We start from the raw sequence: 25,993 nt of genomic DNA, 5'->3' as shown, positions 1-25,993 counted from the left end.
TCAGGCTTTGACTTCACAGTGGTGTGTTAGTCTTTTAGCACACTGCTGCCAAGATGTTGCATGTAGCTTTGGTTAGGGAAAAAACACATGCAGCATTGTGGAGATGAGACAGTCGTAAGCATTGTGAGGCAATAGAGGCCACAATACAAAAATGACTTCAAATTGGGCATGAACTTAGAACCTGAGACATTGTGTGTGTGTTTGTGTGTGTGTGTGTGTGTGTGTGTGTGTATTTCCCCTCACCATGAATTTTCAGGAGTACAGTCAAACCTCGGCTCTCGAACAGCTCAGTTTTTGAACGATTCAGCTCCCGAACGCTGAAAACCCGGAAGTAAATGCTCTGGTTTTCGAACATTTTTTGGAAGCCGAACATCTGATGCAGCTTCTGCTTGAGTGCAGGAAGCTCCTACAACCAATCAGATGCCACGCCTTGGTTGTCAAAAGTTTTGGAAGCTGAATGGGCTTCCAGAACGGATTACGTTTGACAACTGAGGTTTGACTGTAACAAGCTATAGCCAGAATATGGTAGAGTGGGGAGCAGAGGGCTCATCCTTCAAATCTAATTCAATTGATGCATCAATGCCTGGCTTGCCCACGACATTTACATAACGCAGAACCTGAGCGTGGAGATTGCCTACAAATTGCTGACATCTTTCCGCAGGGCCTGCAAGACAGAGCTGTTCCACCAGGCCTTTGGCTAGGGCACAGCCTGACTTCCTCCCTCAGCAATCTTCGCGGAGCTCTGGCCCAATGGCTGCCAGTGGCTTGAATTAATTAATTTTATAATGAATGATTTTAGAGTGTTGTTTATGCTGTACTTTTGTACTGTTTTATTGTTGTTAGCCGCCCTGAGCCCGGCTTCGGCTGGGGAGGGCGGGATATAAATAAAATTTATTATTATTATTATTATTATTATTATTATTATTATTATTATTATTATTATTAAAAGTAAACAGATCCTTCTTACTGCGGGGCAAAGCTCACATGCCATGCAAGATGCTGAGCTGTAGAGCTACTCTCAGGACAGCAGAGGGGTCCTCTAATTCTCACCTAGCTGCACACTTTGAGGCAAATGCACTGGCTTCCCAGCACCCGCTTTGCTGACAGCTGAAATGCGGAATCTGTACGTCTTGCCTGCTGTGAGATTGTCCACTACAAACTCTGTGCTTGGGATAACTCCGGTGCCGCATGGCTGCCAGTCACTGCCTGGGCTTTTCATTTCGACACGGTAGCCTAGGATGTCAACACCCCCGTTGTTGAGCGGCTTGAACCAGGACAAGGTGACCGAGTGGCTGGTTTTACTTATGATCTCCGGTTCTTCAGGAGGGTCAGGGAGGGCTGAAGGCACAACAGAGTTCCAGGCATGTATAAAAGGAGTGCTGCATCTTAGAAGTATTGCAACACATTCAAGACAGTCCCGGGGCCGTAAGAGCCAACTGCTAGGGGCTGAGGTCCCTTCGCACACACCCAATAAAATATTTGATGGGACCACCCGATGCCCCAAGTTGATGCGCATTGCCATTCAAGTGGTGTGTGTGCACCACGTCTCATGATTGATTATGCAAGGCGGGATTTACCTGCCTCCCCCCATATATATTTTTCAAGTTGGTACCCCTGCCCAGTGCTGAGTGGGAGGCAGGTCAGACCGATGAGAGCCCTAAGGTAAAGGTAAAGGGACCCCTGACCATTAGGTCCAGTCGTGACCGACTCTGGGGTTGCGTGCTCATCTCGCTCTATAGGCCGAGGGAGCCGGTGTTTGTCCGCTGACAGCTTCTGGGTCATGTGGCCAGCATGGCTAAGCCACTTCTGGCGAACCAGAGCAGTGCACAGAAACGCCGTTTACCTTCCCTATTTATCTTCTTGCACTTTGGCATGCTTTCGAGCTGCTAGGTTGGCAGGAGCAGGGATTCGAACCACCAACCTTCTGATTGGCAAATCCTAGGCTCTGTGGTTTAACCCACAGCACCACCCGCGTCCCTAGAGCCCTAGACCTGGCCAATTGTTAACACCAGGCCTGCTTATGATAGGTACATTGTCACAGCTACATCCAAGATGCTCCAGCCCTATAAAAGCTAGCCCAGACCTCGTTTACAGAATGCTGCTGAAAATAATCATTTCTGACATATTGTTCAACAGGGACAGCTGGGTGATCAATGCCCAAACACGGCTTAAGTCAGAAGAACATCATTCTACAGGGGTTGCAGCTCAGCAGGGAATCTCAGAAATGCTCTGCATCTTACCACAAACATGGGGCAGCAAACCAAGTCCTCAACAGCCACAAGTGCTTGAGAACTTTTCAAATCAAACAGCAGCATCATGTTAAGTCTAATGATGCTACAGAGAAAATGCCACCAGAAGTGTTTTTTTTAAAAAAAAAATCAACATCATTATTCTACTAAATATAATTTTGGCTTTGTTAGGATGTCAGCAAACCAAGGCACAATCAAATTTTCAAACTGATTTGTTGGAATTGGAACAAATCTTTTGAAAAGCGATATAACGCGTGAGCCACTGTGGTGCTTTGGTGGATGATCTGAACAGCAAACGTTCTGAATTTACAGCAGTACTTATCATGCAGAAAGTTACACTCAGGACAACAAGATGAAAAATCTCATTGATGTGACATTCCACCAAGCATAGAAAGAGTGGCACTATTGTCAGGCCCCACAATAAAGCTTAATGATGCTAAATCAGAGCTAGAATCATCAGGAACTTGGATTCTCCCAACCTACCTATGACAGATAACTTAGCTGACACAATGGCATCCCTTGCAGCAAAGGTCACCTCTCCAGAGTGATGCAGTTGGGCTTTCTTCAGTATGAGTTTGTAGCTATTTCCTTCTGCTTGGATCCTCCAGTTTTCATCTGCTTGGATATCCACATCGTTAATATACCAAGCAATTTCATTGACTGGAACTGCTTCACTTAAAACACAGGTGAAGGTCGCCTGGTCCCCAGCAGTAACTGTGGTGTCAGAGATTGGCTCCAAGAATTCCAGACGCCATCCTGAAATTATGACGAAATGCATGAGTGATGCCTTCAAAGCAAGGAAGGGAAAGTTGTGAGTTAAGTGCACAGCAGTGTAGGAAAACTGTGACCTTCAGATGTTGGGGACTCCAATTCCCAGCAGCCCAACCATCATGGTGATTGTCATCAAGGATGATGGGGTTTGTTGTCCAGCAACACCCTGGAGCTCCACAGATTTCCCAGCCCTGCCTTTTGAGTTTCTTAGTGTCCAGATCACTTGCTCAGCTCTTGACTCAGCACACTTTGTCTCAGCTCCTGCTCCCACACTCTAGCTCATGGAAACAGGGTTATGTGGCTGGAGCCCATAACATTGCTTCTTCTCACACCAGTTTCCGGGATGAGTGGCATCGCTGTGAAGAACTGGGATTCCTTCTACAAGATGCTTCTACATTCCGAAGAAAATGGGAAGCGGGAAATCAATCTAGAGAATGCAATCAGTACTCAGTGTTGGTGCTAGTGCTTTCAGTGTGTGTATGATACACAATTATTTGAATAATGGTGCTGGATGAGACTCTTGAGAGTCCCATGGACTGCAAGAAGATCAAACCTATCCATTCTTAAGGAAATCAGCCCTGTGTGCTCACTGGAAGGACAGATCGTGAAGCTGAGGCTCCAATACCACCTCATGAGAAGAGAAGACTCCCTGGAAAAGACCCTGATGTTGGGAAAGATGGAGGGCACAAGGAGAAGGGGACAACCGAGGACGAGATGGTTGGACAGTGTGCTCTGGTCCATGGGGTCACGAAGAGTCGGACACGACTAAACAACTAAACAACAACATGATACACAATTGATTATGCCCCATTTGAATTGTGTTTTCTTTACATTGAAATGAACCCACCCACCCCGACAACATAAAAAAATGGGCTAATTTTACCCAACAACCCCCTCCTCCTCATACACACAACTAAAACTCACTGCAACCAACCGTGCTCTGGGCTCTCCAACCTCTTGTAGCACCAAGACAAACAAACAAACAAGCAAACAAGCAAACAATTTATCTGCCTAACACTCACACAAAACTCTGCATGTACACTATGCAGAAGAATGAAATATCATTACCTCCCTTCTCTCTCCCCACACCCTCACAATCCCTATGACAGCAGCATCTCACACCGAATGTAATTGACTCTATGAACTCTATGAACTTTATGAACTCTATGAAGGACTCTATGAAGGACTCTATGAACTGAAAACAGAGACCTACGTTATACGCACCTCTGTTATCCATGGAAATCTTTCAATAAAAACAAATTTTAAAAGAAAAAGAAATGAATGGGATGGAATAACATAATGATGATATAATGTATGCCATTTCATCACAGCAGATAGCAAGGTGAACTGCAGCAGAACTAAGGCGGAGCCTCATGAGACAAATATAGGGAAGGATGCGAAAAGATTTCTTCTTACATCCCTACCCAGGGCTCCAACATTACTTGCAGAGCACAGGGAAGAGTGGCCCTATAGTAGCTCCCATATTGAAAAGGTACTGCCAGATGGGGTCCAGTTGCATACATCTCATTCGTTCATTACTCTGAGTCTAGTAACTTTCAGAAAAAGGACAGAGAATGACAGAGAATAGAAGGAACAATGATATGTTATCTGGGTCAGTAGGCTTGTGGTTATGAAGCAATAGTATGATACTACCTTTTACAGTTAGGAATGCAGACGAAGCCACGTCACCGGTCTGGAAAGTCACTTGGCAGCTGTCATGGGGCGTGAGGTTCTTCAGGAGAAGGAGGTGCCGGAGACCATTTTCAAAATAAACCATCTCAATGTTTTCAGAGGTTTTGGCTGGCTCATCGTCAATCAGCCAGTTATAATTGTAGCACTCAGGTTTCGAAAGGTAGCACTCAAACAGAGCTTCACCCCCTTCCATTGCATCAACGTTCTCTAAGCCCTGGACGATGGTGTTCTTGGCTGTTGGAAAGGTTTTTGTAAAAAAAAAAATATTCACAATTAATCACTGAGTTTAGACATCTGAACATTACATAGAAAATCAAAATAGGAGATCACATATTGGTTGAATGCAATTCCTTAGGTCAGAGGTTCTTAAACAGTGGTCTTCAGACCACAGGTGGTCTACTAGTTCTATACAGGTGGTCTATATCTCTTCCATTATTGAAGAAACTAACAAAGCTTTGACCTCGAGCCTGTGATTTTCATAAACAGCAATGATGTTAGCACTGAAGGAAAAAATTTAAAATGTGAGTTATGTATATGCTTTGATTTGTCACACAACAAAACTTTACAAACTGGTCCACTGAGGGCCAACCCCCCCCCCCCCCAGCAATTTGGTCCGTCGAGGGAGGGGTGAAATTTGAGAGCCACTAACTTAGACTTTCAATACAATCTTCATTTAAAACTGAGCAGTCATTGTGCAGTGGCTGAAGAGCTCTAAAATGATGCAATGTTCTGTCTGATGACCCAGCAAAGAGTTACATAATCAACTGATCTGTAATGTCAACATAAGGGCAGTGCAACTCAGGAACAATTGACATAAGAGCATTAGAAGAGCTGTGCTGCATCTGGCCAAAGGACCATCTAGTCCAGGAAGAGACACCATGAGCCTGGCGGCTGTGAAGCCACCAACCTGGATGGCAATAATAATAATAATAATAATAATAATAATAATAATAATAATAATTTAGTATTTGTACCCCACCCATCTGGCTGAGTTCCCCCCAGCCACTCTGGGCGGCTTCCAACAAAGATTAAAAATACATTAAAATGTCACACATTAAAAAACTTCCCTGAACAGGGCTGCCTTCAGATGTCTTCTAAATGTGAGGTAGTTGTTTATCTCACATCTGGTGGGAGGACGTTCCACAGGGCGGGTGCCACTACCGAACAGGTCTTCTGCCTGGTTCCCTGTAGCTTTGCTTCTCGCAGCAAGGGAACCACCAGAAGGCCCTCAGCACTGGACCTCAGTGTCCGGGCAGAACAATGGGGGTGGAGACGCTCCTTCAGGTATACTGGGCCGAGGCCGCTTAGGGCTTTAAAGGTCAGCACTAACACTTTGAATTGTGCTCGGAAATGTACTGGGAGCCAATGTAGGTCTTTCAGGACTGGTGTTTTGTCGTCTCGGCAGTCACCAGTCTGGCTGCCGCATTCTGGATTAGTTGCAGTTTCCGGGTCACCTTCAAAGGTAGCCCCACGTAGAGCTCATTGCAGTAGTCCAAATGGGAGATAACTAGAGCATGCACCACTTTAAAGGAAGATTAGACAAATTTATGAATGACAAGGCTCTCAATGGCTACTACTCATGGTGGCTCGGCTCTGCTAACACAGCTGAAGGCAGCAATGGTTCTGAATACCAGTCACTGGAGACCACAGGAAGGAAGAGTTGCTGTTATGTTCATGTGCTGCTTGAGGATTTCCCCACAGGCATCCGGTTGGTCACTGTGAAAACAGGATGCTGGACTAGATTGGCCATTAGCCTCATCTAGCAGTCTCTAGAGCCAGTGTGGTGTAGTGGTTAAGAGCGGTAGACTCATAATCTGGTGAACCAGGTTCACTTCCCCGCTCCTCCACATGCAGCTGCTGGGTGACCTTGGGCTAGTCACACTTCTCTGAAGTCTCTCAGCCCCACTCACCTCACAGAGTGTTTATTGTGGGGGAGGAAGGGAAAGGAGATTGTTAGCTGCTTTGAGACTCCTTCGGGTAGTGATAAAGCAGGATATCAAATCCAAACTCGTCTTCTTCTTCTTCTTATGTCAAGCATTCGGTTCTCACAGTGGCCAAGCAGATGGCCATGGCAAGCCAACAATCAGGACCTGAGTGCAACAGCAGCACTCTCCATTTCCAGGAACTGGTATAACAGAGGCATGCTGCTTTGATGAGGCAGGGTGAGGCACCCACCTCAAACAGAGGAAGCCCAAGAGATGCCACCTGCCTCATCTCCCCAGCCCAGCCCACCAGCAGAGAAATGGCATTGGCAGCGGTTTCCTGTGAGATGTCACTGGAATCTTGCAAGATCTCACAGCAGCAAGGGAGGAAGGGATGGAGTCCAGTTTCGCCAGAAGCAGCTAAACAGGATGTGCCATCTCTGAACAAGCAGAATATAGCCACCATGACTCATAGGCATTGAAAGGCTTCTCCTCTGGGAATTTATCTAATCCTTCTTCAAAGCCATCCAAGCCTGTGGCTTCACAGCTGCCAGGCTCATGGTGCCTCCTGCTTTTTAAAAAATGTGCTTTATTGATTTTAAGTTACAAGCGAATTAGCTGCAAAGTCAAGAGAAACTAAAAATGTCAGCAATAAGCCATAATATCATCATCAACAACAAGAAGTCAGAGTACAGAGCCATCACAAAAAAGGGAAAATATAACAGTAGCGATTCAATAAAAACTTGTGAAACTTTTAAAATGGTGCACTGGTGGTACATGCAACCTGCAAAATTGCATAAAATCAGTCAAAATATCTCTCCATTATGCTAGCAAGATTGCGGACTTCCTGGTGCCTCCTCCTTAATTCAGCCCAGGGCAAACTTGGTTTCAGAAATTCAAGGGGGACAGAAACTGTCAGGATTGCACACTGCCATTGCTATAGGTGGCAATGGTGAACGGCTCGTGAACCATCTCAGTGCAGGACTATTGAAAGACGAAACATGGGTAATAAACATGGGTAATGTGAACTGCGCCATTGTGGATTGCATAATTCCAAGTAGCTGTTAATGCAAAGAATAGCACAAAATATATTGTCCCTTCTCTTGTCATTATGGACACCTCACTTTTACTGATTTTAAAAATGTTATGACCCACTTTCCCACAGGCTCAAAGCAATCAACAGGCACCCGATAGAAATAACATAGCTAAACAACTGTAAAAACAAAATTGGAATAATAATAATAATAATATCGCCACATTGCTAATAGCAACCAAATAAGAATAAGCCAGAGCAATATAAGTATATTAAACAACAGTATCAGAAGTCTGAGCTCTGGGTAAATGTAGACTACTATAATCAAAGGCAGTATTTATATTTAGCATTTATGAAACACTTTAGGGTACTCAAAGCATTTCACATTTATTTTATTTTCAGTTATCCTTACAACAGCCCTGTAAGGTAGGCCAGTATTACTTCCCCCCTTTTGCAGTTGGGGAGGTTTAAGTTCAGGCAGTGACTTACCTAAGCCCACCCTAGCAAAGTTCATAACTGATGCGAGAATTAAAATAGCAGGGTGGCTCCTCTGCTCTCAGCTTACACTCAGAGCCGCAACATTACAACAGACCTTTATCCAAAAGGACTTTAATTAGATTTTGCATGAACAGGCAGCCCTAAATTAAAGGCAGTATGTGGAAACGAAAAAAGGCATGTTGGGAAAGTGTTGGAAAGCAGTGCCCTGGGGTATTGTTTCAAAGCTTTTGCAAAGACCATGTTTCACAGCATCCCTGCAGTATTTAAGACTCATTCCCAGAGGCCACATAAAATTGCTAACTAGGGATGGAAGGGAAATTTGGCTTGGTTTCTGTTTTCATGCAAACCTACCTAATATGTGCTTCCTGGGGGGAAAAAACATGAACAAAAATATAGTTATCCTTTAAATTTTGCACTTCTCCAAATTTTGTGATGCAGTTCTCCCGCCAAATATTGTGTGTCAAAATCTGTACGTTATGGGGGAGGGGATAAGCATAAAAACGTATATAGTGAAAATAATATACTCAGCTAACTTATATCAAGGTAAACTGCTTGCAAAAATGTGCACATTGCAGAAAACTATTAAAAATGTGTGTGTTGGGATAAATTTCCACCATCAAGCCTGAGTTGTTTAATAATGAAAAATTGCAAGCTGATGCGAAACTTTGGAGAACTGAACTCAAGGACTAGAAAAATGCGAAACTGAGAGGAACCAAAACTGAAAGGTTTGTTCATCCCTATAGCTACCCCACCCACCCACCCCCTATTTCTTTAAAGGAGCGGGGCCTTTCCCCCATGCTCTATAATCTGGAAGAGTCAACAGCTCCTCACAGAATCACAGAACTGTAGAGTTGGAAGGGATCCCAGCTCAACCCCAGCAATGCAGGAATCACAGCTACAGAACCCTTGAGAGGTTGTTGTCCAGCCTCTGTTCAGACACCACAGGCTGCAGCTGGAAAACAGCGCTAGGCCATGGCAAAAGAAGGAGCGCTGCTCATGGTCGGTTGCTGCTGTGAACGCTCCCTGCACTCCCTCGATAGTCTTCTTTCCAACGTGGAAGACCTCACCTTGAACATCAAGCAGAGCCACCACTTTAGTGCCTCCAGCTTCGCAAGAATAGATGCCGGTGTCCCCTGGGAGAGCAGGCTTGATCTTCAGCTTGGCCACATTCCAGTCTTGCTCAATGACAATTCGCTGGCCGTCTGCGTGAACCGCCTGCTCGTTCTTCATCCACGTGGCCTGCACAGGCCTGGAATATTGGCAGATGAATTCTGCTGTGCCATCTTCGTCCACGGTAATGTCCTGCATGGGACTGACCACTTCAATGGTTGGATCTGTCAACCGACACGTCAGGAGGGACATGTATTAGTGCATCCTTCGGGGAACGTTTACGGGCGCTCATTTTGTTTAAGCACAGTGCTCTCGGTGCGAGTGAGATGCATGAAAGCGGATGAGAAGCACCACTTAGTTTGATGAGTTTTGTGTTTGCTGGTGACATCAGCAACGAGCAGTATAGAAGCAGGTGGATTAGCTGTTAGGGAAGCTGTCGTGTTGCGTGTCCCTGGGACATTACAGTTATATCTCTGTGGGTGTGTCACTAGAGAGTGGGCTCACATTCTGATCTATAAAGGTAAAGGTACCCCTGACCATTAGGTCCAGTCGCAGACGACTCTGGGGTTGCAGCGCTCATCTCGCTCTATAGGCCAAGGGAGAAGAAGAAGAAGAAGAGTTTGGATTTGATATCCCGCTTTATCACTACCCTAAGGAGTCTCAAAGCGGCTAACAATCTCCCTTTCCCTTCCTCCCCCACAACAAACACTCTGTGAGGTGAGTGGGGCTGAGAAACTTCAGAGAAGTGTGACTAGCCCAAGGTCACCCAGCAGCTGCATGTGGAGGAGCGGGGAATCAAACCCGGTTCACCAGATTATGAGTCCACCGCTCTTAACCACTACACCACACCGGCATTTGTCCGCAAACAGCTTCCGGGTCATGTGGCCAGCATGACTAAGCCACATCTGGCGAACCAGAGCAGTGCACGGAAACACTGTTTACCTTCCCTATTTATCTACTTGCACTTGATGTGCTTTCAGACAGCTAGGTGGGCAGGAGCTGGGACCGAACAATGGGAGCTCACCCCGTCGTGGGGATTTGAACCGCGACCTTCTGATAAGCAAGGCGCCCTCCCTGTGGAACGCCCTCCCACCAGATGTCAAAGAGAACAACAACTACCAGACTTTTAGAAGACATCTGAAGGCAGCCCTGTTTAGGGAAGCTTTAAATGTTTGATGTATTACAGCATTTTAATATTTTTTTTGGAAGCTCCCCAGAGTGGCTGGGGAAGCCCAGCCAGATGGGCGGGGTATAAATAATAAATTATTTATTATTATTATTATTATTATTATTATTATTATTATTATTATTATTACTAGGGCTCTGTGGTTTAGACCACAGCGCCACCTGCATCCCATTTTCTGATCTATACACCTGCCCAAACCAAGACCTTTAATCCCACCCACCCAATCATTGGGTCTGCTGTAGTCAAGGGCTGACATAGCATGGGATTGGCAATAATGAAGCAGCATTGAACTGAAGTGGCAACAGCCACAGTGGTCAGATTAGACCTCCTTTGATGACCCCCTTCGCTGATGTCTTACAAGACAATGGGGTGGGGCATAATGTTGGCTAAAAACTGAGAGTCCAAGATCGAGATCAGAGTGAGGCAAGTTGTGTCCTGGGTGAGAATGTTTCAGAAGTGACGTTGGAGTGAAAAACAGTCAGGGGTCCTTAGAGGAGAGGTGAGGTGACACAGGCTGCACTAATCGAGAGGACCTTGTTTTTAAATTTAAGACTTGTCCATTTACTTGCATGCTTAGAGCTAGACTTGGAATTGTGCAGGAATTTGGACTAAGACACAACAGCTTACATTAATGCACCAAAACCAAACTAGAATCGTAATGTTGTGAGTTCCACAGAGGGACCCGTGCATCACCAAATAAGCATCATTTGTGCACATGTAAGCCTACTTATTGTTGGAAAACAGTGAATGAGAAGGAAAGAATATCCTCCTGACATCATCTGAGAAGATCTGGCCTGGACAGAAAAGACAGGCTGATATAAAGAGAAAAGGCAAAAAGCACAGAGATAGCAATACCAGCTGAAACATAAAGGAAGTGTCTGTTAAGGGCATTAATGTAAGCAAGGTTAGAATTTCACTAGTATTTTATTTTCCTGGTGAATGAAGCATGGTGCCACACTTGGATTCTTCATGTATTGTTCTTATTACAAACTGGATCTATCCCTTTCTCCCTGAAAAGGGGGGGGGGTGTTCGTTGTCCTCTGACCTTGCAATGCCTGTCATGGGGTCATCTGCCTTGGGGCAGGGGCCTGGTAGGAATTTTGTCCATTTGGCTGATTGGCTGTTGCCATTTGGTTTTTGCCTACTGCGTAGCAAATCGTCACAACTTGTAAGGTTGGCGGTTAGGCATTGGTTAAAATTGGTTGGTGGAGGGGTAAGTGCCTACCCCTCCAATGGTGGTTCTGCATAGGGAATTCCATTAAAGGAATCCAGGGGCTTGCCATCCCTTTCATCCTAGTCCCTGATGCCCAGCTTCATTTCTCCCCAATATGGTTCTCCCTGACTGGCTTCCGCTGGAATCCGGAAGTCAGTTCTGACCCTGGGGCAAGGACAGATAGTCGTAACCAATGCCTAAGCAACCACTCACGTGTGTGTATTTAAATAAAGTTGTGGCCAAATTCATGCCAAAAAATCTTAAACAAAAATTGATGTGTGATGTGTGAGTTATTGGGGTGGCCTGGGGACCTCAACGCGCAACCCTTTCAGCAAAAGGGGGAAATGTTTGGGGGCTCACTATGCAAATGCTTATACAAGCCCCCCAAATTTCCACCCCACATTAAACTGGAGGGCAGCAGCAGCAGCTGCACCTGGATGCACATTCAGAACATAGCTGTCAACTTTTCCCTTTTCTTGCGAGGAATCCTATTCAGAATAAGGGAATTTCCCTTTAAAAAAGGGAAACGTTGACAGCTATGATTCAGAAGTGCATGTAACTTCCAGTAGCGGTTCCTAAAAGCAAGGGCATCTGAGACACACTGTGGAATATATTGTAAACCACCCTGGGGTATTAATATGAAGAGTGGCACAAAAATAATAATTTCCCCATGTTTCCAAGACTGGGGCTGGTAAGAAGAACAGGGTGGGTTTTGTATATTCTTATTAAGGGTCATTTGCCCCAGTAAGCAATGTTGCACCTGTTTTGGTTATATGGATGTGTCTTTGCAAGAAAATTTCTATTTCAATATGCACACTGCCAGCATTCAATCACCTCTGAAAATCTCACATTTTTATTGCCTTTTCAAGCAGTATCCTTCTGCCTAGCTGTCTACGCTATGCTTATGAGAGTCTGCAAACAACTTGGAGTTTAAAAGGGGCTTCATACTTTTCTCCTGGCCCATGGAAGTCTTTGGGAGCAACCTCCGTTGTCTCTGCATGTGCATGTATGCTACACCTTATCATGAACTAGTACTGGAAAGAACACCTGCAGTGGAACATCTTGTAAGAGGCCAGCAGATAAGCTAGTAAGATGGAGCTTACTGGTTAATGCATGCCTTCCAGTAGCCATTTTGCAGAAAGTTGTTAAGGGCCACCTGAAGCCAGAAGCGTAAGCAGCGTGGTTTGTGGCGTGGCCCGTTGGGCAACTGAATCCAAAGCCAAAATACCTTTGATTAATAATTTAGCGGAAGATATGAGGGGGCCCGCTCTGAAGGTCACAATTCCTGAATCATTGGGCCCCAGGTCCTTTAGGGTCAAAGTATACACTTTCCCATCTTGCACAGAGATTTCGTTCACGGGGCTGCTTTGAAGGGGAGATCCGTCCAGCCACCACTGTACGTTTTGCATGCCCGGGCGCGAGAGCTCGCAAGTGAAAGTGGCTGATTCGCCCGCAAAGACATCCGTGTTCTTTAAACCAGAAACTATCTGCACTTCCTCTTCTGCGTGACAAAGTAAGAGAATGCATACCAAGGGAGAACACATGTGTAAACATACCAGCTTTTACGAAACCGACAACACCCACCACTTAAGAGACAAACATCAGTAGGGAACTTACAAACCTAGCAATCAAGATTGATACCGAAGAACATTTCACAATTACACAGAGACACACTCAAGGCCAATGGTCGAAACTCATTTATCCTGGAGAAATGGCTACGTGTTGGCAACTCCTGCCATGCTCACTTGTGATGTTGCCATGGGATAGTGGTCTTTGAGAATGACCTGCTATGATTGCAACTGATCACATTCTTAAAAATACTTTGGAAACTAGGTACAACCAAGACGTTGGTGAGCTGTAATTTGGTCTAATGTTGGCATCAAAATACCATGAGCCTGCACCAGAACTTCAAGATAATTCAACTTGCTGGACCCTCCATCATGTTAAGACAAAACAGATATGGGAATCCACCATTTTGGTAGGTACAGAGCATGCATTCATAGGACAACACCATGACATCTATGGGATTGTAGGGATCAGTTAACACAGCTTCTTAATAAATAATTGTTCTCTTGTCACATTGACTAACTTTCTAACACTCTTCCTTGGAGGTTTTTAAGCAGAGGTTGGATGGCCATCTGTTGAGATTCCTGCATTGCAGGGGGTGGACAAGATGAGCTTTGGGGTCCCTTCCAACACTACAATTCTTTGATTCTACGACTGTATAATCTGCCCCAAACTTTAAACAAGCTTAAACAAGACAGATGGGGTTTTGCTTTCACACAATCAAGCAATTGATACTTTTTGTCATAATATTGCACCCTGATATGCAAACTAGGCAGATGTGCCAACTCTTCTTTCTCGGGTGTCGCCTTTGATAGGCACGGCTTAGATACACAACAAAACCTTCCTCAAATGATAAGAGAATGAGTGCTCAACAATTCATCCCAATGTACATTTGTAAAAAACCTTTTGACAGTTCCTTGGAACCAAACCAGATGGTAATTGTGGGAAATGCATAAACAGTTTCTTGAAGCAAGTTGAAAAGTAGCTGTAGGAAGCTGTTAATTTCATGCTGTGCCTGAAATACTTAACCCTTTCTCCTTCCACTGTTACCCACTCAAAATCACACTTCTAAACAGCTTTTCTCCCTGCAGGGAAAAGGTACAGGGACCTTGTAACTTCTCTCCCACAGGCAAGAAAGCAGCCAGGGTGGGTTGATTTTGAATGGGGAAATGGCAGGAAGCTAATAGGCTATATAGTCCCTTCACCTCTCCCCCTCCCCCCAAAAAAACCTCCTAATCACAACCTCCAATTGCCAGGGGACTGTCAGGGAACTGCCATCGGAGCTAGAGGAGGAGGCAAGGCTCCCGAGCGATGCTGGAGAGGGGCCCAGCAGAGGGAGAGGCAGCCCATCTGCTGGGGAAGGCAATCAGCGTAACACCAGGGGTGAAGGGGGGCGGATGGGGGAATCGGTGGAAAGGCTCCAGGACTCCTCGCAGGAGACCAGCGGGGAGAGCACAGATCCTCCGCTGCCCACGCCCACCCTGCGCAGAAGACTTTCGCGCAGGGAGAGTAGGAGGAGACTTGGTGTCAAAGAACTTCTGTGTTGGAAGAAATTCAAGAAACGCCCACTGACGGATTCTGCCAGTGACTGAGCAGCCACGGAGCTAATGGCTGTCCAGACAAGAAAGGTTTAATCAGGCAACCAAGCCCAGAGTGGCAGTAACTTACGCACGAGCAACCCCTATAAACATTACAGGGACCATTCACATGAGTACCATGAAGCATAAAATGATGCCTAGTAGTAAACTAAAAGGAGAGCTCTGGCTTTTTGGCTTATATATGCTTGAAATGTTCTGCCAATACAGAGTGGCAGTGACTACTGCTTTCATACACCCGGGACTATGCATGTGTCGTTCACACATACAGGTTTGTTACTCAATGAGCGAAGCATTGTGACAGAAACTTGCATGTGTGAATGAGATCTCACACATCGAGAGCCGTAGACAGAACTTTCATAGCACCTCACATTAATGCATGTCAACGAAGCTAGGACACACCCAACCGAACGGCATCACGTGCTGAGTAGCCAGGTAGTGAGAGATAAAAGCGATGTGAATACGTGTGTCAACCAGCTCTACCTCTCTTTCAAATCAGAACCAGTGAAGGCGGTGAAGGTCCTGTGTGAGTGTCTGGAGGCAGTTGGAGGATGGATGGCGGCTAACAGATTGAGGTTGAATCCAGACAAGACAGAAGTACTGTTCTTGGGGGACAGGGGGCGGGTGGGTGTGGGAGATTCCCTGCTCCTGAATGGGGTAACTGTGCCCCTGAAGGACCAGGTGCACAGCCTAGGAGTCTTTCTGGACTCACAGCTGTCCATGGAGGCACAGGTCAATTCTGGGCAGCTGTTTACCACATAACACCAGTCTTGAAAGACCTACACTGGCTCCCAGTACGTTTCCAAACACGATTCAAAGTGTTGAGCTTTAAAACCCTAAATGGCCTCGGCCCAGTATACCTGAAGGAGTGTCTCCACCCCCATCGTTCTGCCCGGACGCTGAGGTCCAGCGCTGAGGGCCTTCTGGCGGTTCCCTCACTGCGAGAAGCCAAGTTACAGGGAACCAGGCAGAGGGCCTTCTCGGTGGTGGCGCCTGCCCTGTGGAACGCCCTCCCACCAGATGTCAAAGAGAAGAACAACTACCTGACTTTTAGAAGACATCTGAAGGCAGCCTTGCTTAGGGAAGCTTTTAATGTTTAACAGACCACTGTATTTTAATACTCTGTTGGAAGCTGCCCAGAGTGGCTGGGGAAACCCAGCCAGATGGGTGGGGTATAAATAATAAATTCTAAATTCTAGACTCAGGGATTTAAGCAAAGCACCACCAAACCACTTTACGCACAGAATTACAATACTGTGTCTCAGCCCATATGCTTTGGTGTTGGGTGAATGTGCTGCTCTGGGAGCAGTGTGGTTTTGCACCGCCATATGGTACGTGTAAGTTTTGGGTTACAAAATCCAGCCGTATTATGGTGAACGCACCTTGTACATAAACGGAGCCTGTCGACAGCTCATCTCCTGTGCTACAAGTGTAGGGGCCGCAATCTTCGGGCTCCAGATTGTGAATGATCAGCTCAATACTTGTGCCTCTCTGCCGCATCTCATACTTGGCACTAGGCTGAAGGACGATGGCTCCTTTCCTCCACTCCACAGGAGCGTCGGGTTTTGAGATCTCGCAGCGCAGGACGGCCTTTCCACCTGCTTCTGATTCCACGTTCTGCAATTCTTCTTTGAAGAGCACTGGCAGAACTGCAGGGAAGAGAAGATCAGGGCAGTGATAACCCTAACCCTATCAAAACGGAGGGCCTGGACGCTCAAGTGGACTGAGAAATATTTGTGGGCATAGATCACGGCTTTAATTAATAAGGAACTCTGGCAAGATGTGCCCACACCAGCTTCTGCTGGACTTTGCAGAGATGTCATCTATGGCAACACTGTCAGAGATGAGATCGGTAAAGGTATATGGATATATATGTAAAAACAGGATGTGGCATAATCAGAGTATGCTAAAAGGTTTCCCCAGAGTTTCATTCATATGGAAAATGAAATTGTTACACCAACCGTTAGCCACAGACATGGCAGAATTGGTCTGTAGGTGGCAGCGGAAGGGGGCACCAGGAGGGGCAAGGGGACAGTTGCAAGCCCCCTCCCAATGAATCATAACCCACAGAGTCCCAGTTTTCACTTATTTTTTTTTCTTTCTGCTGTCCCACTTTTGCTTGTTAGTACCTTTATAAGCACATGCCAACCTAGCAGTGCGAAAGCACGCCAAAGTGCAAGTAGATAAATAGGTACCACTCCGGCGGGAAGATAAACGGTGTTTTCATGCGCTGCTCTGGTTTGCCAAAAGCGGCTTAGTCATGCTGGCCACATGACCCGGAAGCTGTATGCCAGCTCCCTCGGCCAATAAAGTGAGATGAGCGCTGCAACCCCAGAGTCGATCATGACTGGACCTAATGGTCAGGGGTCCCTTTACCTTTATAAGAGTTTTCCTGCTTGTTTTTTCCTGATTTTACATTGTAGGTTTTGTATGTTCTTTTTCTCAGGGTCTCTCTCTCTCTCTCTATATATATATATATACACAGTGGTACCTCTGGTTATGTACTTAATTCGTTCTGGAGATCCGTTCTTAACCTGAAACTGTTCTTAACCTGAAGCACCACTTTAGCCAATGGGGCCTCCTGCTGCCGCCGCGCCGCAGGAGCACGATTTCTGTTCTCATCCTAAAGCAAAGTTCTTAACTCAAAGTACTATTTCTGGGTTAGCGGAGTCTGTAACCTGAAGCGTATGTAACCTGAGGTACTACTGTATAGCATTTGTAGAACCTGAGATATGAGGCAACATGTACAGGCACTATTCTTACCATTTTTCTGTAGTCAGTAGCCTGCTCCCTGCAGGATACGCTTCCACTGTAGCTTTCCTACCAATCCAGGGTAAAACATGATGGCAATGAGGCAAGTCTAACACTTCTTACATCTCTGGAGTGGAACTATAGATAAAAAAATGCCGACCCCTCCAGGCCACAAAGGCAAGCATGCAGAAGGACTGGGAACAAGCCCAAACTTCTCCTACCTTTGACTTTCACGGTGGCTGTTGTCTGTTGGTCTCCTGAATCGCAGGTGTACTCGCCAGCATCCTGAGCTTCCACATCGTAGATGAGGAGCTCTGCAAAGTTCCCTTCCTGCCTGAGCTCATACTTGTCGCTGGACTGCAGCACCACTTTCCCTTTCTTCCAGGCCACCGGGGCCAAAGGCTTGGACAGCTCACAACGCAAGGACACTGTGTTCCCCGTCTCAACCTCTTTGTTTTGGAGACCACGTTTGAAAAGGACAGGGAGAGCTGAAAGGCAAGAGAACTCGTATCTGATAGAGTTTCTTAATCATGCCTCCTTCTGGCTCAGAAGAGGAATAGCAGTCGGGTTTCGTTTTTTAAAAAAATGAGTTGTTGATGTGTTTCTGTTTTTAATGGGACGCGAGTGGCGCTGTGGGTTAAACCACAGAGCCTAGGACTTGCCAATCAGAAGATTGGCGGTTCGAATCCCCGCAACGGGGTGAGCTCCCGTTGCTCGGTCCCTGCTCCTGCCAACCTAGCAGTTCGAAAGCACGTCAAAGTGCAAGTAGATAAATAGGTACCGCTCTGGCGGGAAGGTAAACGGCGTTTCCGTGCACTGCTCTGGTTCGCCAGAAGTGGCTTAGTCATGCTGGCCACATGACCTGGAAGCTGTACGCCGGCTCCCTCGGCCAATAAAGCGAGATGAGCAGCGCAACCCCAGAGTCGGCCACAACTGGACCTAATGGTCAGGGGTCCCTTTACCTTCTGTTTTTAATAGCATTTGCCATAGCTGTTCTTAGTTTATATAAGTGATGGCTTTTGGGGTTGCCTAGAAAACATCTCTCATGGGGCAAGCTATATAAATGAGGTATATGGATAAATAAATGCCCCGATTGCACTAGCACTCGGGAGGGTGTGCTCAGTCAAGAACCCTTGGGCCAAATGCTCTCAACACCCCTAAAGCCCTAGTACACAAAAATACAAAACATAACGGTTGATCTCTTTGCTCCCATCTCTGTAAAATACTAGCTTAAAGGAAAAAGCTGTCTGGAGCAACCTCCAAAAGTAGTGATGCTACCCCAAAAATTGTCTAAGCTGAAATTTTATGCTGGTCTGGAGGTTCTTTCCCAGGCAAAGCACCTGCGGACTTTCAGAAGAAGCCTAAACATTGTTGTAAGATTAGAATAAAATTCTGGGGAGAGACCTGAACATTCCTCAGTTGCAACCAGGTGGGATCAAGGCAAAATTCGCTATGAATTTTGTGGTTTGTCTGCAGGCATAACATTTGAGGAACTTCAAGGGAAATCATAAAGGGTTTGGTGAGCCCAGGCATAAAAGTTACTGCAATCATTTTCAGTAGTGCTTTCCTCTGTGTAATATACTTCACAATTATTATTTTCATTTCTCCCAGCAAACTGAGGATAACTTCACACTTTTATGCTGTTAGACTGAAGCAGGTGTGGGCAACCTCTGGCCCATGGGTTAATTTTTGCCCACCAGAGGTTCCAGTTTGGCTCATGAGGCCAGATTCTCAGCTGGTGGGCAGGATATGGGGTCCAATCCTGTGCTGGCTGCATGCAACAGTTCCCCATAGGGAACTGGCGCACACAGTCAATGCAGAGGAATTCAGCTCCTCATCATCAGTTCAGTCTGGCAAGATTCAATACAGACTTATACCTGATCAGGAAAGGTTTTGTACCATACTCTCTGCTGTAACAAGACTTAGCTTTTTCAGGGAGTTCAGGGCAAACCCCTTTCTGGTGGCAAAAGGATTTTCACTGAACCCCCTTTAAAAATCATGGCCTCTTCCTCACATTGCTGTGAGCTGCTTCAGAAGTGAGATGCTTCAGGACTTCAGAGCACTAAATCACCCGGTGCCATTTTGTCCTCAGATGATTGACAGGTGGACAGTCCCAGCCACCTGTTAAATTTGGCCCAATCCTAATAAAGATCTGCTCCATGGAGCAAAAAAAGGTTCCCCACACCTGTTAGTTATAAACTCCAAAGAGAGGTTCTTACCTTTAACCTTTAACCTCGCTGTGGTCTTCCTGTCAGCTGTGCTGCAGCTGTATTCTCCTGAATCTTCAGGGACCGCGGTACGGATGATCAAACTGTGGGCAGTTCCTTCTACTTTAATTTCAATCTTCTGGCTGGGCTGGACTGTGGACGAACCCTTCTTCCATTCCATGCGGACATTGGGCTTGGAAAGGTCACAGCGGAAGATAGCTGTGGCGTTCTCATCTACTTCCATATTCTCCAGCTGCTTTATGAAGATTACTGGAGCAGCTGTACAGAGGGAAAAACAAAGCCTTTGCTGGAATGGTATGTATATGCATATGTGTGTGTGTACACACAAACAAATACAATTTGAACCCATGTTTCATTGTTAATACAGCCCCAGAGTGAGGAACAGCATTCAAATACCATAAAACAATATTTGTTTAAATGCAACTTAATCCAGTAAGATACTAATATAACCACTTCAGCTAAACGAGGGGTACCAATTTAGTCAAATGCTTGGATGAATAATCATGCTTTTACCTGGTGTCAAAACTCCGTTACCATAGATACCAATGGTGCCTGATAAGGATGGTCATTCTAAAGCGTGGGTACCACTATTGAGAATGTCCCGCCAGAGGTTATCACATACCATTATTTCAGAGAACTGTGACACAGTGAGACGGGCTTCATCCCCCGATGGGCTGCTTAGTTGTTCAGCAAGCATACAAAATTAATTACTTTTGCACTATTCCCGGGGGGGGGGGATATTTTTTCTGCAAAAAATAAGAGGACTCACACTGTCCAACATCTAATTAGAACATCTTCCCTGGATGTAAAAGCTTTTATCTAATAAATCCTCTGTGAGTACTGTAATGATTATTTTGTTTGGTTGCATTGTTTTGTACATATTTTCAGAATATAAATATATTATATTTATTTCCCAAATCTCTCTATTTGTAAAATAACATATTTTTCCAGGTATAACACACCCTATGTATAAGATAACCCCTATTTTTTTAAACCCAAAATTAAGAAAATAAGTTGTTTAGCTTTTTTGGAGGGGGTGAGGGAGGTCACTTCTGCCAATCGCTTACCCGCCTGCCCGCCACTGCCGATCACTTGCCACAGCCACTGCTGATGGCACACCTCACCGCAGCCGCCAATTGTCTGCCCGCTCGCTGCCACCAACAGCCCACCTGCCCACTTCCCGCAGCAGCCAATCTCCTGCCTGCCTCGCCACAACTGCCAATCACCTGCCCAATTGCCGCAGCCACAGCCAATCGCCAGCAGGCCTTGCCGCAGCCACCAATCACCTGCCCAATTGCCGCTGCCAATCTCCTGCTTGCTGCTGCCATTAATCGCACGTCCCCCCTCTGCATTCACTATCCATGTATAAGACAACACCCAATTTTTGCCTTATTTTTTTTTAGCAAAAAGCATCGTCTTATACACAGAAAAATACGGTATGTACCAAACAATGCAGCCAAATGCACACACACAAAATAATCATTAAAATAATTCTTAAACATCACTACCCACAGAAGTTTCATTAGGTAAAATCATTATAGTAGTCTCACTTAAGCACAGTAGTCCTGGGACCTTGAATCGCTGCTTCTCACCCCCAATATTCACCTCAAAGGAACCCCAGGGTTTGCACTTAGAATAAAGAGATCTGTGATTTGAGTAGACGAGCACATTTTTCGATCAACAGGGCTAAGTTTCTTCTGATAGACACAACAGGGTATTGCAGGATCTAGATTATTTTGACAGAAGGGAGAGTTCTCCCTCTAAAGGACAGACTTATTTGTGCTGCTCAATTAGCTGGGCCTCATTTGCAAAAAAAATGGTGGACCAGTTTGAGGGTCAGTAACATAGATTCCCCCTATAAAGAGTTAGCTCACTTACGCTGCACGGTCAGCTGGGCCTCAGAAGAATTCTGTCCCACTTTGAAAGTGACAGAGCCGGAGTCTTCGAGCGTCACCTTCCGGAGGGTGAGCGTGTGAATTTTCCCTTGAACCGCAATCTCGTTCATTTCGTTGGACTGGAGAGGCACCCCGCTCAGACTCCATTCCACGTCCTTTGCCTTCTCCCGAGAGACCTTGCACTGGAACACGGCATCTTCGTTTTCGTACAAGGTGATATCTTTCAGTGCCTCCACTATGGTGGCTGGCGCTTCTAAAATTAAAGCAGAAAGATATATTTTTTTTCCCAGTTCCTTTTTTCTTTCCATATCTCTTGCTACACTATTCACAAGCACCTGTAAAATGTGGTCTCTAATATTCATCAGCTGCAGGAAACAGATAAATAACCACGACTTGGCTGTTTAGTACACACCTTGGCCATTAAAACTGGGAAAAAAGAACCCATGCAAACAATAGGAATGGATGAATCTGTCTATTTCAGTATTACTTTCTCGTTTTTCCTGAAAAGTAGGTGGGTTCCTGTGAGGCAAGACACAGCAATAACTGCAAGAACATTTATTGAACTACAGAACTGGGAAACGGGGAAAGCAATTGCTTATATATATTCCTGAAAGCCTGGGCCACTCCCACTCCCAACGTGATTGGCTATCTAAACTTCCAAGCTGCAAATCATGACTCAGAGTTCAAGGGCCAATGGCAGAGGCCCAAATCCTGAAATATTCTGTGACTGGACATCACATATCGAATAAGAACACAGAAGCTCAGAATCCTTAGTCCAGACACAAACTCAGGCACTGACCACTGTATACATTACATTTCCCATCTTAAGTTCAGTTCTCCTCATTAGTTTGCGCTTTTTTAAAAGGTTCTTGTGAAAATAAAGCAGCATTTTAATGTGAATTTCTCCTAATAGATACATTTTGTATGCAATTTTGCCTGCTTTACATGTATCTACAAAAGCCATTCCACAAATGTAATCAAAATTTGCATGTTATTTTCACCATGCTTGACCCTGGTAGATGTATTTTTGAACAAATTACATGGCTGGGGAACTGTATTGCCAAATTAAGAGTATGCATTTTAAAGAATGAAGTGTTCCAGTTCACATATTGTTTTGGAAAATGAGAATTAGTTAAGTCTGCCTTTAAATGTGAACTGAATTGAGCTTCTCCCCTGGACTATGCAGAATTAGATAAATTAACAGGAAGGATTCGAAATCTGCGGGAACAGAGATTCTTAGAAGACTGGAGTAAATATTTGAACTATTTGAAAAGCAATTGTAATAAACAGATTACGCTAGTAGGACTGCATGAAGTTCTGTAAGGAGAACTATTTGAAATATTGCAAGAAAGACTATGATGAGAATTATTTGTTAAGATAATTAAAAGTAATAGAGAAATTAAGAAATGCAGAACAAGTGATAAAGAATGGAAAATCTTCAGAAGTTGTTGACGGAAGTCTAAAATATTGTATAATATAAGAAGTTATGTTAAATGATTGTTGGAAATGATATGTTAAAAAACAAATAAAAGTGTGTGTGTATGAATTGAGCTTCTCCCCAACCTCTATTTTGTTATAGTGCCTTGTTCGTCTTTTCCCTTTTTGATTTTATGTTACTTACGCTCTGTGTCTTTGTGGGTTAAACCACAGAGCCTAGGACTTGCCGATCAGAAGGTCGGCAGTTCGAATCTCTGCGACGGGGTGAGCTCCCGTTGTTCAGTCCCTGCTCCTGCCAACCTAGCAGTTCGAAAGCACGTCAAGGTGCAAGTAGATAAATAGGTACCGCTCCGGCGGGAAGTTAAATGGCGTTTCTGTGCACTGCTCTGGTTCGCCAGAAGCGGCTTAGTCATGCTGGCCACATGACCCGGAAGCTGTACGCTGGCTCCCTCGGCCAATAAAGCGAGATGAGCGCCGCAACCCCAGAGTCGGCCATGACTGGACCTAATGGTCAGGGGCCCTTTTACTTTACCTTTAAGCTGCTAAGAGGCTTTTTTTGCATAGCAAGTAACCAATAAGTCAGCAAGTGACAAATAAGTCATCATCTCTCAGGAGAGTAAGAGGAGATATGAGAGCCATCTTCAAATATCTCAAGGGCTGTCTCATGGAAGATGGAGCAAGCTTGTTTTCTCCTGCTCTGGAGGGGTAGGACTCAAACCAATGGATTCAAGTTACAAGAAAGTTATTAAACATCAGGGGGGAAATTCTGGCAGTAAGAACTGTTTGAGAGTGGAACGGACTCCTTCAGAAGGCGGTGGACTCTCCTTCCTTGGAGGTTTTGAAGCAGAGGTTGGCTGGCCACCTGTCATGGTCGCTTCAGCTGAGATTCCTGCATTCCAGAGGGTTAGAACTAGATGACCCTTGAGATCCCTTCCAACAATTCTATGATTCTCCAAAAGAACGTCTGAGGCCTTACCGTTCACCAGCAATGAAGCAGTGGTCTCCTGGTCTCCTGTGTCACAGCTGTATACTCCTGCATCATCGGCAGTCAGCTCAGAAACAATCAGCTCCACCACGGTCCCTACTTGCTTCATGGTGTACTTGCCACTGGACCTCAGGAGGGACCTATCCTTTTTCCACTTCACAGGTGCGCCACCTTTCGAGATCTCACAGCGCAAGGTGACTGTGCCGCCCTCTACCGCCTCCTGATTCTCAAGCAGGTTAACAAAAAGTACTGGCAAAGCTATAAAAGGACAGAAATGGGAAAGGCAGAGAAAATGATGCAGGGTTGGTTCATAATAGTAACCAAAGTAATACAGTTATGGCAGCTAAACTTTGTTACCTGTGTCGCTTTTTGTTTTGTTTTATACATATAGATGAAATTGTTTTTGCACTAAAAATTATAATCTTGAGAAAATTAATGGGGTGGGTTTCCAATGTGGATATTTAATGTTTCAGGCCAAGGGGAGTGGATTGTGTAACACTTTGGTAGTTTTTTGTGTGGAAGTGGTGGTTCCGATTTCACCAGCCCATAGTTTGTTTGTGGAACATTAATAATAATATAATAATAATTTATTATTTATACCCCACCCGTCTGGTTGGGTTTCCCCAGCCACTCTGGGCGGCTTCCAACAGAACACTAAAATACAAGAACCTATTAAACATTAAAAGCTTCCCTAAACAGGGCTGCCTTCAGATGTCTTCTAAAAGTCTGGTAGTTGTTCTTCTCTTTGACATCTCGTGGGAGGGCGTTCCACAGGGCAGGGGCCACTACCAAGAAGACCCTCTGCCTGGTTCCCTGTAACGTGGTTTCTCGCTGCAAGGGAACCGCCAGAAGGCCCTCGGTGCTGGACCTCAGTGTCCGGGCTGAACGATGGGGGTGGAGATGCTCCTTCAGATATACTGGACTGAGGCCATTTAGGGCTTTAAAGGTCAGCACCAACACTTTGAATTGTGCTCGGAAACATACTGGGAGCCAGTGTAGGTCTTTCAAGACCGGTGCTATGAGGTCTCGGCGGCCAGTCACCAGTCTAGCTGCCACATTCTGGATTAGTTGTAGTTTCCGGGTCACCTTCAAAGGTAGCCTCACATAGAGCGCATTGCAGTAGTCCAAGCGAGAGATAACTAGATTAATTAATGTTGGGGACTAGGGACAGAGTTACACGAGACAGTAGAGGCACAGACCATCTGTGTTGGAATGTACTAGCCAAAATATTGGTTGCAGATCTCTAATAGATTTTAATTAACTGGTGTATCAGTTGCTTCTTCATTTATTGAAAACACACATAGAAATGTATAGAACATTTTAAAGAAAGGCCCAGATATTTAAAACTAGAAGGACATGGGGGTACAATTATCCAGCCCAAGCTAAAATTAAGTTCCACTGATATCACTGAACTTAACTCTCCCACTTGGGGCCAGTGGGACAGAGATGGCTTAAGAGTTTGGTTGGGTTGTATCCAGCAGATGGAGACCCTGCACTTTTATGAGGAAGTATCTGCTTATTATGGGACGCGGGTGGCGCTGTGGGTAAAAGCCTCAGTGCCTACGGCTTGCCGATCGAAAGGTCGGTGGTTCGAATCCCCATGGCGGGGTGCGCTCCCATTGCTCGGTCCCAGCGCCTGCCAACCTAGCAGTTCGAAAGCACCCCCGGGTGCAAGTAGATAAATAGGGACCGCTTTCTAGCGGGAAGGTAAACAGCGTTTCCGTGTGTGGCTCTGGCTCGCCAGAGCAGCGATGTCACTCTGGCCACGTGACCCGGAAGTGTCTCCGGACAGCGCTGGCCCCCGGCCTCTTGAGTGAGATGGGCTCACAACCCCAGAGTCTGGTAAGACTGGCCCGTACGGG

At 45.5% G+C, this 25,993-nt stretch overlaps 1 protein-coding gene across 1 annotated transcript in view; it reads right to left on the bottom strand.

Annotated features, from left to right (window-relative positions):
- Positions 1–25,993, bottom strand: part of OBSCN (obscurin, cytoskeletal calmodulin and titin-interacting RhoGEF) — a 201,055-nt gene that overhangs the window by 47,201 nt on the left and 127,861 nt on the right. Inside the window, exons 55-64 of the mRNA XM_053359224.1 lie at positions 24,123–24,389; positions 21,693–21,962; positions 19,806–20,072; positions 17,808–18,074; positions 16,218–16,484; positions 12,903–13,175; positions 9,233–9,499; positions 4,674–4,946; positions 2,733–3,005; positions 1,051–1,338 (exon numbers count right to left, since the gene is read on the bottom strand). Coding sequence (XP_053215199.1) covers positions 1,051–1,338; positions 2,733–3,005; positions 4,674–4,946; positions 9,233–9,499; positions 12,903–13,175; positions 16,218–16,484; positions 17,808–18,074; positions 19,806–20,072; positions 21,693–21,962; positions 24,123–24,389 — 2,712 coding nt within the window. The remainder of the gene's footprint in view (positions 1–1,050; positions 1,339–2,732; positions 3,006–4,673; positions 4,947–9,232; positions 9,500–12,902; positions 13,176–16,217; positions 16,485–17,807; positions 18,075–19,805; positions 20,073–21,692; positions 21,963–24,122; positions 24,390–25,993) is intronic.

This window comes from Podarcis raffonei, chromosome 12 (assembly GCF_027172205.1).
Source record: "Podarcis raffonei isolate rPodRaf1 chromosome 12, rPodRaf1.pri, whole genome shotgun sequence".
NCBI classification, from domain to species: Eukaryota; Metazoa; Chordata; class Lepidosauria; order Squamata; family Lacertidae; genus Podarcis; species Podarcis raffonei.
The sequence above is the reverse complement of the archived record's forward strand: the minus strand, read 5'-3'. Positions and strand labels throughout refer to the sequence as shown.